Source organism: Panicum hallii, chromosome 1 (genome assembly GCF_002211085.1).
Source record: "Panicum hallii strain FIL2 chromosome 1, PHallii_v3.1, whole genome shotgun sequence".
NCBI classification, from domain to species: Eukaryota; Viridiplantae; Streptophyta; class Magnoliopsida; order Poales; family Poaceae; genus Panicum; species Panicum hallii.
This window is the reverse complement of record NC_038042.1, coordinates 59,389,495-59,401,235: the sequence shown is the minus strand read 5'-3', so window position 1 is coordinate 59,401,235 and position 11,741 is coordinate 59,389,495. Positions and strand designations below refer to the sequence as shown.

The window sequence follows — 11,741 nt, the reverse complement described above, 5'->3', positions numbered from 1 at the left end:
CATTAAAACTAAAATGGTATGATAAAAAAAGAAGTTTAAATATACAGAGTCCACCGAATCAGAAGTATCGACTCCGCCTGTCCCGATCCTCGCGCTCTCTTGGTCCTCCCCCTAGTCCTAGACCGTCAGCTTATGTGCCCCTCCGAGTACATGATTGCATCTGGAGCACGGTGAGGGTGAGGCGGAGGAGGCGCCGACGTGAACGGGTTATCCTGGGACTGTAGAGGTGGAGCGTCATGCGTCTGGAAGGGGCCAATGATGTCTGGCCCGACACCGCCGTCCTCCAACTCCGATAAACTGACGGAGCCGCCGTCCCAGTCCGGCACACCGAACAGACCACCGTGTGCAGGAGCTCCCATCGACCATGCATGCTAAGTATAGCTCTGAGAATACGGAGCAGCTGGAGTCGAACCTGACGAGAGAGATGTTCTTGGAGCATAGGCGCCAAACGTCTGAGGCTCCATTCTTGCAGAAGAAGATCCCATTACCGTCTAGTGCATGACTATAAAAATAAACGAAATTAGTCGTGTAAATCAAAATTGATCGAAATAGCAATTATAAAGGACTTACAGCTCGAAACCGACGTGTGAACAGGGCTTTGCCGCTTCCTCTTCTCTCTTTCTTTTTTTCTAGTTTTTGCTGAATAAAATGGGCATTTAGGGGGCAGGTGAAGGCTTATATAGGGCGAGGGGAACCTCCCGCCCGCCCAACAGGCGGGATACCCCTCCGCACCGTATGGGCCCCGCACCTCCCGCCCGTTGGGCGGGCGGGATGCCCCCGCGGCCGCGTCAGGGGTCTCTTCGCGAATAAGAAAAGTCTTATTCGCGAAGAGGCACCTCCCGCCCTTTTAATGGCGGGAGGTGTCCGGCCCCACGCCTCCCGCCCGTTGGTCAGGCGGGAGGTACCCTTTTCGGAATTTTTCCAAATCGGCACCCTTTTTCGAATTTAATTTTTTTAACTTTAAAAAAAATTCTGCGCTTCATCACCCACCTCTCACCACCACCGTGTGTGGACTCCTCTTCTTTCCCATCTCCGTCTTACTTGTCTTTTCCCCCAACCGCATCGCAAGCGCTTCGGATCGGCGACCCGCTCCCCGAAGACGACGACGAGGAAACGAGCAGAGCAAGCATCAAGCATCCTGCTGCCGACCGATCTGAAGCTATGGTGAGCTTCGTCCCCCGGCGCCCGGTTCCTTCCAGCTAAATCGCTCTTGCGTTTCCCCTCAAATTCTCGCCCCAACCTTGTCATGGATGTGCTTGGTCAGGTTTGCGTCGCGTGCCTGCTGCCCCTCTTCTTGATCCCGGTGGTCAACGCCCTCCCCTACCTCTTCGACCTCATCCTCGTATGTAACATCGCATATCCCCATCTCCCTTTCCTTCCCTTCTGCTACTTTTCCCTCATCTGTTCGATTCGCAGTTTCTGATCTATTTGTTGGTTGCGTGTCTTTCTATCCATTTGCTGTGCCGGATTCCTGATCTAGTTTATGTTTTCTGCTACCCCACGATTCGTTTGAGAACGAGATCTGCGATCCTAGCTCCTGGGAAGACATGGTTGTCAATAATAACTGGTTGATTTCTGTGTGATTTGTATGAGCCAGCTAGGGTCGAAGCCTGCTTTGCCTGTCAAATTGGTTGCGATTTCTAGGATTATATTATCACAGTTGCTCACCAGCAATTCTGCTCACCCGAGTTTCCTATCGTCTCCTTTGAACTTTCTGTCATTCTATTTGCGTAGCAATAACAGAATCTAATGAATTTACAAGTGGCACCGAACCTACAGTTGTGAATTATCACGCTCACAACTCACAAGGATTACAGGGCAACATAGTACTATAGTGTATGTGGTGATGACCCCTAGGGGCACCAATTTGCAGCCATAAGCAATAACAGTTCTGAAGTAAGCTTTGAGATTGCACTCCTTGACATATACAAGGATTCGCCAGCAGGGCTTCAGAGTGCTTTTGTTTTTCCTCAAGTGAATTAACCAATACCTAGCGCTATGAGATCCATGCTTTCAATTTAGGTAGGGAAGACATCAGGTTATTGATTTTCCTTTCGAAAGTAATATGCATATACAGGATAGTGGTTCAGCAATGTCAGTCAGGTCTACTGTGTGCTGATGCCACAATCATGTGAATGGAACATAGTTTAGATTCTGCTGAGCCGCATCTATTTTATCAACCAAAATTGACAGTGGTGCCCTTGCTAACTGCGCATTTTGCAATACCGATGAAACGGACTTCTGTGCTCTACTAACATTCTGTTGCTCATGTATGGAAACTGATTTGCTGCCTTGACTGATATTCCAGAGCAAGGTGTATCGGCTGCTCGGATGGGAATACAGGAGACCTGAAAGAGCCCCACCTGCCTGTCCTTACAAACCTGCAGCTAAGAAGAACGATGAAGTAAGCCTACATGCTCATGCTACTCTCCCGCCCTTTACCCGTCGCAAAACGCTTGTTCCCAACTGCCCTGCCAATTTCAGCATCCAGATTATTCATGTGATTAATTAACAAAGTACCACAGATGCCTAGCTATTCGATTCTTCTGTTCAAAGACTTACAATTTACTTGATACGTCACAACTAGACACATGGGTATTATCCTTGAGTTGTGTGGTATCATTCTGCAGAAGGGACTTCAGTTCATATTTTGGGTGTCATCTATTGTTTGTTTGCTTTAGGTCTGAATTGCTTATTGTGTACTGTGTCTTTGCAGGGCGCGAGTGAATCAAAACCCCTAGGTCAACCCCAGGGTGCTGCTGCAGATGATAAAAAGGAGGAATAACGCGTGTAATTCACTCTGGTTCATGTTAACTGATGCTGCCTTGAACAGAAGCATCCCTCAACATTTCATGTCTAAGAATAATTGTCGTGACTACTATATATATATATTATATTTGGGTTGACGAATGTACTTGTAATTCTGCTCGGGGCCCTTACTTCACTGATCGTGTCAGTGTCATCGATGGAGTTAAAATCGCAAATTGCTAATGCGAAATTACCCGGTGCTGTCAAAAGGATGCTTGAAAAGAGATGCTCCCTCTGGTTCAAAGAGCACCATTCCTTATTATTACTTGTGGTGTTCAACTCAACTGTCACAAGGAAAGGAAAGGAAGACACAAGAATCCTTGGATCAACTTCACTTGTTGTACTCGAGGATCGCATAGAATGGGTCGAGGTAGATGGCGCGGAATCCGGTGAAGCCGGCGGCGAGGCCGAGGCGGCGGAACTCCTCCTCGGAGCGCTCCCTCCCCTGCGTCCGGTAGGTGGTCATGACGAAGATGTCGTTCTCGAGCAGGGCCCTGGTCCTGGTGCTGGTGTCGGTCTCCTCCGGCACCACCGGCTCGCAGGCGATGACCTTGCCGCCGGCCGGCAGCGCGCTGTGGCAGTTGCTCAGGATGGCCCTGCACTCGTCGTTGGTCCACGTCGTCAGAACCCACTGCCAGTTTAGTTTATTATTATTAGTTTGGGAAGAAATTAAACTTGGTTAGTTAATTTATTTATTATATATGGCTGCATTGCATTGGATGCTTTGGGAAGAAATTGTAGCGCGTTCTATAGCTATTATATACCTTCATGAAGATGGCGTCGCCGGAGGGGATGGACTTGAACATGTCTCCACCCACATGCCTCACCCCTGCGCTCAACATGAACAGTATCCTAGTTGAATGTTGATGACTCGATGTTGATAGAAAAATAAAAGGCGAGAGAAAGAAAGAGGAAAGAGAGCATTTTTGGCGTGGCAGATGGTACCGCAGCAGATCTACTACTACCAGTACTGACGAATAAACATGTTGTTTTGTAAAGCCAACAGCCAGGAAAGCAGCAAGCGAGTGGATTCAGCTCGCTGACTGCAAGATTGATAATCGGTGGAGATGCCTTGTGTCTGTCTGAACCAGAGATTCTGAATCACTAACCCACGTGATGTTTCACAGACATGGCATGGCAGGGCAGCGTAGAGATTCGTGCAGTGTGAAGGAATCACGGGCGGAGAGAGAACTATGAACTATGATGATGATTACCGGCGATGGGCGGCGCTGCGGCGACGACGTCGGGCAGGTCGAAGTTGATGCCCTCGGTGATGGTGCCAACCCTGCGCATGATCATCTCGAGGCACGCCCCGGAGCTGCCCCCGACGTCCACCAGCGTGGCCACGCCGTCGAAGCCGCCGGCGTAGCCGTCCAGCAGCGCCTCCATGAAGGGCTCCGACACGCCCGTCATGGCCCGGAGCATCACCTCGTTGGCCTCCCTGTCCTTGCCGTAGTAGGCGTAGGCGGGGACGCCGGCGTTGGCGCGCGCGAAGGGCTCGGGGCCGGCGGGGTCCAGCACGGCCTCGTGGAGGCGCGGCCACGCCGCCACCAGCGCGTCCTGGTGGTGCTGCAGCACGTAGTCGGCGTAGGACGCGCCCGAGGGGCCCGGCACCAGGGTCCGGCCCACCGCCGTGAGCGCGAATCGCCGCGGGGAGGCCCCGTGCTCCGAGAAGACGCCGCGGGAGGCGAGCAGGCGGAGGAGGCGCTCCAGGACGGACGGGTCCGGGTGGCCCTCCGGGAGGAGCTCGGCGGCGGAGAGCGGGGCGTTGGCGCCGCCGGCCCAGACGGCGGAGGGGACGCCCAGGCGGATGATGGCGGTGAGCGCCATCGGGACGGAGATCATGTTGGCCAGCTCCATCATCGCCAGGCGGGCCTCGGCAGGAGGAGGCGGCGGCGACATTTGGTGAGAGTGAGGAGACGGCTGGGATGGAAGGGAGTGCAGCGAGCCAGCAAGCGAGAGGCGGAGGGAGTGGCGCGGCGGCGCTAGCGCGACTCTCAAGAAGTACAGTAATTGGCTAGGGCCCCGCCCCCATGCTGGATCACATGGGCCGTTGCGCAGGACCCGTCGTTTGGTTTGGCTTTGGCCCGTGCAGCTAGCTGCGCGAGCTAAGCAGCCAACAACCTCCGGCTCCTATGTCAAGTGGATGTACTTGACCTCTCAAAAAAAGAAATAGATGTACTTGACGAAGACAGCACTGGCAAAGGATCAGCAGGATCATCAGAGGCAGAGAGTAATCAAGGAGACGACCTAGTGAGCATACATCATTCATTCATTCCATTGCTGGTGTTCGGTTCAGTCGAGGATCAGTGAGTGTGTGTGTGTGTGTGTGTGTGTAAAGGAAAGAAAGAATATACAGCTAGCGAAACAACTTACACCAGGACATCTTCCCTTCCCAACGTAAGCTCTTTCAAGAATCAATGGCACGCCCCCTTCTCGTGTCCGCAAACAGCAAGGCAAGGAATATGCACCACCCCCACCCCCACCCCTGTAGAGAAGATACACGAAGAAATACAAGAGAGAAAAACGAGACCTCTTCTTTTTTCTGTCCCATTTCCCTGAACAAGCTTCTTGACTTGCAACAAAACTTCACTTGCCGTTAACTTATTTCCCTTTCCTACCGTAATCAAGTAATGTACTCCCACTCCACCACTTTACATTACCGAGTATGCACGGACCACCTCCACGATCGGGGCCCGGCAAAGAGGGCACTTGCCACCGCTCCGCACTAGCTCATTTGCACATTTGGAGCAAGTACACATGTGCCCACACCTGCCATCATCAATCGCCCAAAGGGTTTTAAGATCATACACCAGCCTTATGCAGTGCACGTATAGGCTCTGCTACAAGGAACCTTTGGGTGCAGAGCGTTTTCTCACCTGTACAGTAGAGAATCGATTTGCGTATCGCAGCATACGCAGCAGGTTCCCTTCCTCACCTGATTCCATTTCGATCCATCGTCAGATAGATCCATCGAGAATCCTGACAGACAAAATAAGGCAAATTAATACAGCACGCATACTTGCACGATGAATGCCAATGGTGAGGGGGGGGGGGGGGGGGGGGGGTTCGGTGGGAGGGGAGAACAGCCCAATCATGATGCTATAAGAAAACATCCAACCTTCAGCGCCCGCAAATCGATTCAAGGCCGCTGATACTTCTTGTCTCACTGAACGTTGCAATTCCAGCTGCATGTCCATGCACGCCTCCAGCATCCTCTGCATGTTGCTCATCCCTTGCTGAAGTCTACCCATGTCAGTTCTCAAATCATTAATAGCATCCCATTCCTGCAAGAAAACACAACCAAATAAATTCCCAAGGATGAACTTCTCTTTTTCACATAGTAACACTGGCATGACCACAAATATAATCCCACATCTCATGATCACAATCGCCTTTTTTTTACTCATAACACTCGTGGACAAGAATACAATTTTTTTCCTTGCTACACAAAGGCACCAAACAATAAATAATGAGATAACGCACGGGATCTGCATGGTGTACCCTGTGTCTGCTGCTCCAATTGTTATGACGCAGCTCTCTGTGCCATAATGGTTGTCGCGGTGGCAAAGGCGGAGGAGGAATAACGAGGCCAGGTCTGTTGACAGGACCCTGGAATTGCCGAGTTTCAGTGTTCCTTTCTTGTTCCTGGTTTTCATTTGGCGAATTAGAAGGGGGCATAGCTCCATCCAGATTCCAGTCGAGGGGACCATGACCACGCCGCTGAACATATGACCTTATTAATTGCTCCAAACTTTCACCGAAGCCATTACTCAGAAGATTGGATACACTTCGCCTGGCAATTCAAGACATGAAAATAGCTTGAGAATGACATTAGATGGAAAATCAAGAACGAGTTTTAGAAGAAATTTCCACACTGAAGGTCAAAATACCTGCTAAGTAATTCTCTAAGTTCCATGCTGTACACATTGTCATCATCAGGTGGGATAAATCTATTTTCGGTCCTAGGGATAGGACCTGTATCAAGTGTGGAATCTTGGTAATCGTCTTGCCAGTTTTCCACGGTACCATGAGACTCATCATCGTGCCAGTCATCATGCTCCTCTTGGAGATGATCATGCTCCCTATCGTCATCCTCCACAGTTTCACTGTGTAAATCTTGTGCATTACCTCCCCAATTTCTGTCAGCAACCTCTTCAATCTCATTGGGCCATCTATCAAGACTGCCATCCAAAGATGACTGCCAGAATCCCGTGCCATCTTCTGTCTCATCTTGCCTCATATTGTCACCTTGAGTAAGAGACTCTTGCACCACAACCGTGTCATCCAATGGTATACTCGGAGAGTGTACCTCAGCACGATCTGCATCCACCTCTTGTAAATCCACATTCTCCAGCACAGCTTGGGCTGAATCCTCACTATCAGTAAAAGCTCTGGACTCAGCCCCTCGTTGGGTTTCATCATTACCTAGTAATCTACCACTTTCAGGCACAGAAGCATCAGACTGGCTAACATCTTGACTACTTACAACACTCTCTGATCTGAAAAAAGCACAATGTCACCTTCTATTAATTTGAAACAGCGTCTGAAATTCTTACATACAGTAACACAAACAAGTGCTCTAATTGATAAGGACTTAGGACGGAACACGAACACTCAAAGGATGTAAATTGCATTGCAGTCAGCATCTTAACAGGCAGAATACCAATTTCCAGTTTATGGTATCAGGCTCGTGTGAACATCGATATTACACATATAATTTTTAGATTACTCAAGATGCATGCTGTTCATCAAAAAAACTTTTGACATTCCCATTTTAATGTTACTAAAATAATTTCTATTTCGTGTAAAAATAAACTACATTCTAAAGAGCCTTCTCAGTTTGGCAATTTGTAATTGTGTCTTTCCAGGGATACCTCTCTCCTAGCATCTACACTTGTCAAGCCTACAAGCAGGGCAACCAGAACAGTTTTATATTAGTCTTATAGTTTTGTGAAAAATATATAGAGGAAAAGAAGTCACGAGAACATAAACACCAACAGTAGTCCCTGTTGTTGCTACTTTTTCCTTCTTTTAACAACTCTGAAACAAATATTTTTTATGTGCTACCGTTTAAAATTAGATAAATTCCCTCCGGACACAGAAAAAGTGTCACCGACAAGGTGTGGCAGTCAATCATTTCTAACTTTGACAAATTATATCTTTGTAATATCTAGATCAGACACATGGAAATGTCAAGTAGATTTCCCATCAAGAAATGATATCGTAATATAAATACACCATCAAGATTGCTTCTTGAAGGCAATGAAAAACAAGGAAATGATACTTCTTGTAGAAGGAGTCTAGAGACAGCAAGGTATAAGGAATAACATTGGTAATGAAGCAATAGGAGGAACAGAAATAAAAAATATATATATGGTACTGATGTATCAGAAGTTCAGAACTAAGACTGGTAGTAATAAAAGATATGTTATCCCTTGTTTGCAGGAGTCATTCATTTACCCATTAAAAACATATTGCATTGATCAACAACTCTACTGTTAAGAGTGGATCATATCATCATATTATGCTATCAATACTCTGAATAAGAGGAGCTCTTCAGCAAAAGGAGGTAAATAAAAGATCACAAGAGATATAGCTTGACGAGCGGATGTGGTTGGTACAAGATAGCTGGTATCACTATCAAACTACAAAAAGACATGGATTCAGTGCAGGGACCCTAACTTCCAGATTATGCTAGTCTATATCAGCAATACATTTTGCAGTATCATTTAAAAGACTATTTGGTTGGTGAACAGTCTATAATGTGACAAGAATGACCTGATATCGAAAGGACCAGTATAGTTAGCAGCAGTGGCACCTGAAACCTTCCCTACAATTTTCCTTTCGAGAACTAGTTACATAACCACCATAGTAGATGGTCACAGGTTCATTTTAGAAGTAATCTCAGTACCACTATGAAACTATGCACAAATCGCATGATCGAATTACACTAACTTGCTATAAATGTACACAAATAGATGCTATATGCAAGGTTTCTCTTTCACATTATTGAAATAGCTTAAATGTCTGATCAACACCCATCCAATCCAAAAGAGCAACTCCAATCTGTTTTATCACGCTGTATCTGCAAATGTCACGGCCAGATAAGCAATACTTTTAGTTGGTTGTACGCAGATGTTTTCCTAATTCCAGACTTGGCTCCTTAATAATGGAGAAATTTGATACAAGCAAGCAACTCATAAGTCCTAATCCTTGCTTACTAGACTTTTAGGTCAAATATGGTGGATTACCATCACAGAATATTTGTAGGAACAGCACCTGTAGTGTAGTTAGGATACTAAAAGATGTTGAGTGACATGAAACATAGCTATAAATCTGAGTTAACAAGGCTCAGAGAATCAAACGGAAGCTGTGTTGTTACCCTGGTAAAACACTTCTGCCACTAAGGATAAGGAAAACTGGGCCAACAAGCAATGTGCTAGTGGACCAAGGAATGAGACACCCCAGAATGCTAAGGGACCACAAACACAAATGAAGCTGTACAACTACGTCCTAGGCTATACTCTAATGGAAGGGAGTGGCAAGTAGCAACTGTTCTCCCTTTGAAACCTCATACATCAGAATTATCAAAATAACATAAATAATGCAGTGAACCCGAACATTCTGCATTACACAACAGGTCGAATTGATGCAATTGAGCTATCCAGCCTAGAGTTCCATTAGCACTGAAAGGGCATGGAGCACATGCTTGCGTTCACCTAGGCGATACAAATCAAAATATAGCTCAAATTACCATAGGATTTGTAATTGGAAGGAATGCTAACCTTAAGGTGGGCGTACGATGGCTCTGCCTCAATTGCCCGAGCTCTCTCGCTGCCACAGACAGTGGTCGCTCCTCTTCAACCGGAAGCGCCCCATTCCTCAAGAACCTCCCTCTAAGCAATCCCTGCAAAACCACACATTTTAGAAAAGTGCATGCATGACATACATCACAGGTAAGCGGTTCCTGCAGCATAATGCCATGAGCATCCCACCTGGATGCGGTTGCGGCTGCGGCGAGGGAACTCCGACACGACATGGTAGCCTGATATCCCCTGCAGCTCACGCTGGCGCTCCCTGGCCAGCCGGGTGATGACATCCAAGCGCGCCTGTCGGCCGCGCAGCCGAGGCGGCTCCCCTCGCCTGTCCCTGTCCCCGGCGCCAGGCTCATCCCTGCGCGAGGCTGCACGGGAGTCTCGCGGTTGGCTGGCCATCTGCACCCACTCTCTTACGAGCCTGACCCTCTGCCTCTCCGTCTCGCCGAGCCACTCCCCATTGGCGGCTGCGGCAGTTGTACCGCGGGCGGGGTCGGTGAGGCGGCGCGCGATCTGGCGCACGCGGTCACGGTCGGCGGTGTCCGCGGAGGGCTCGCGGTCAAATGGCTGGTGGGCGTCGGCACGGCGATGCTCGAGCTCGCGCCACATCTGCAGGAGCGAGGGCGGCGCGGTGGGCGAGGGCGCCTGCGGGCGCGGCGGCGGCGTGGCGGGCTCGGAGAGGAGGAAGGAGGAGGGGTCGAGGGTGGAGACCGGGTGGAGGCGCGCGAGCGCGAGGAGCTCGGCCTCGCGGTTGCGGCGCTCGACCTCGCGCTCCATGGAGGAGAGCACCTCCTCGGCCTGGCGAGCGACCCAGCGGCTGAGCAGGCGCGACTCCCGCCTCCGCCTCCGCGCGGCGGAGGACTCGGCCTCGTCGGGCTCATGGCCCCCGCCCCCGCCCCCTCCCCCGGCGGCGGCGGAGCAGGAGGATGAGGAGGATGGGGCCGGGGAGAAGCAACCGCCGAGGTGGTCGCAGACGAGGTCCTCGAGGTCGCGGCGGAAGTCGGCGGCGGCGCCCATGCGGTGGTGGTGGTACTCGTCCATGCGCGGCCTGGGATGCTGGTGCCCTAACCCTCCGTCCGCTCTAATAATCCGCAAGCGGGGATAGATTGATAGAATTGGCTAATGCGGAGGGGACGGGGTGGGGATTAGGGCGGGACTGGGGCCGCGGCTGGGCGGAGGCATTCGGGAGCAATCGGAGATTGGATTGGAAGCCAGCGTCGTCGGGGCGGGGAGGGGAGGCGAGGAGGAAGGGATTGGATTGGGTGGGGAAGAAAGGGGAGGAGAGGAGGAGACGCAACTCACGGAGGAAAGGAGAGAGAGGGGGGAGAGGGCAAGGTGGAAGACGAACAAGAGAGAGAGAGAGAGATTTTCTTTTCTTTTTTGGTTGTTGCAAATTTGGTGTGGGCCCCTCCCTCCTCCCCTGCGGATCGGCTCCTGGCTCTACGTATTTTCGGTTCTTCGGATACGGAGTATTCTCATGATTTTTTTTTCTATATTTGTAGCAAAGCTTTTGCAGTGCAGATGGTAATCCGGATTATTAGTGGATTAATTAATAATTGAACGGAACGGAATCGGAGCAGCGGCGGGCCCACCCATGGACACGTGGAATTGTCTTTTGCTTCCGGACGCAGAAACTCTTCTTTTGGCAGAAACAGAAAAAGAAAAGTTTTAATAGGTTAATAAAAGAATGGCTTAATAGTAATAAAAGAATGCAGGCTAGCCACAAGAGGAAAGCTGTTCTCTTACTCTTACTCAAGAAAACGCTGCCTTTTGGAGTTGGGGGAGTTGAAGTGCCCATTTTCAGATCAGGAGCCACCACATTTTACATTCTCTAGCTAACTCTCAGAAATTCACCTCGTTTGTGGCTACACGTGCACAAATTTACCTCATAAAAAAAAAAGACCATTCCAATCCACACGTGCGTGTAGTTTTAGTTCAAGACAACCGCATTTTTTTTAATCCAGTTAAAGAAAGAAAATGTAGAGCTGGATGCACCACCGACAGACAAGCTATAGTCGCCACTCCTACAGTCCTACTCATTTATTTGTCTGTTTATTTAGATTGGAGAAAGTTGGACAGTGATGTTCGAGTGCAAGCAAACATGAATTTTATTTT

General features: G+C 49.4%; 3 protein-coding genes across 5 annotated transcripts; 1 reads left to right on the top strand and 2 right to left on the bottom strand.

The window, feature by feature from the left end:
- Positions 1-991: 991 nt before the first annotated feature.
- LOC112883293 lies at positions 992-2,921 on the top strand. Its single transcript, XM_025948579.1, has 4 exons — positions 992-1,164; positions 1,265-1,342; positions 2,309-2,404; positions 2,717-2,921. Exons 1-4 carry the CDS (start codon positions 1,162-1,164, stop codon positions 2,783-2,785), a joined length of 246 nt encoding a protein of 81 aa, XP_025804364.1. The 5' UTR covers positions 992-1,161; the 3' UTR covers positions 2,786-2,921.
- Positions 2,922-2,970: 49 nt separating this feature from the next.
- Positions 2,971-4,870, bottom strand: LOC112883277 (caffeic acid 3-O-methyltransferase). Of its 2 annotated transcripts, none has more exons than XM_025948563.1 (3): positions 4,023-4,870; positions 3,573-3,637; positions 2,971-3,404 (listed from the first exon to the last, which is right to left on the bottom strand). In XM_025948563.1, the coding sequence occupies exons 1-3, from the start codon at positions 4,708-4,710 to the stop codon at positions 3,096-3,098; spliced, it is 1,062 nt and encodes a 353-aa protein (XP_025804348.1). In that variant the 5' UTR covers positions 4,711-4,870; the 3' UTR covers positions 2,971-3,095. The 2 variants fall into 2 exon arrangements, with proteins under 2 accessions (XP_025804348.1, XP_025804353.1); XM_025948568.1 differs by having other exon boundaries at positions 3,022-3,439.
- A 172-nt stretch (positions 4,871-5,042) lies between these two features.
- On the bottom strand, positions 5,043-10,971 carry LOC112883265. Of its 2 annotated transcripts, none has more exons than XM_025948551.1 (7): positions 9,807-10,969; positions 9,597-9,718; positions 6,702-7,310; positions 6,313-6,604; positions 5,930-6,095; positions 5,688-5,790; positions 5,043-5,580 (listed from the first exon to the last, which is right to left on the bottom strand). In XM_025948551.1, exons 1-7 carry the CDS (start codon positions 10,665-10,667, stop codon positions 5,463-5,465), a joined length of 2,271 nt encoding a protein of 756 aa, XP_025804336.1. In that variant the 5' UTR covers positions 10,668-10,969; the 3' UTR covers positions 5,043-5,462. The 2 variants fall into 2 exon arrangements, with proteins under 2 accessions (XP_025804336.1, XP_025804328.1); XM_025948543.1 differs by having other exon boundaries at positions 5,063-5,580; positions 6,295-6,604; positions 9,807-10,971.
- Positions 10,972-11,741: the final 770 nt, after the last annotated feature.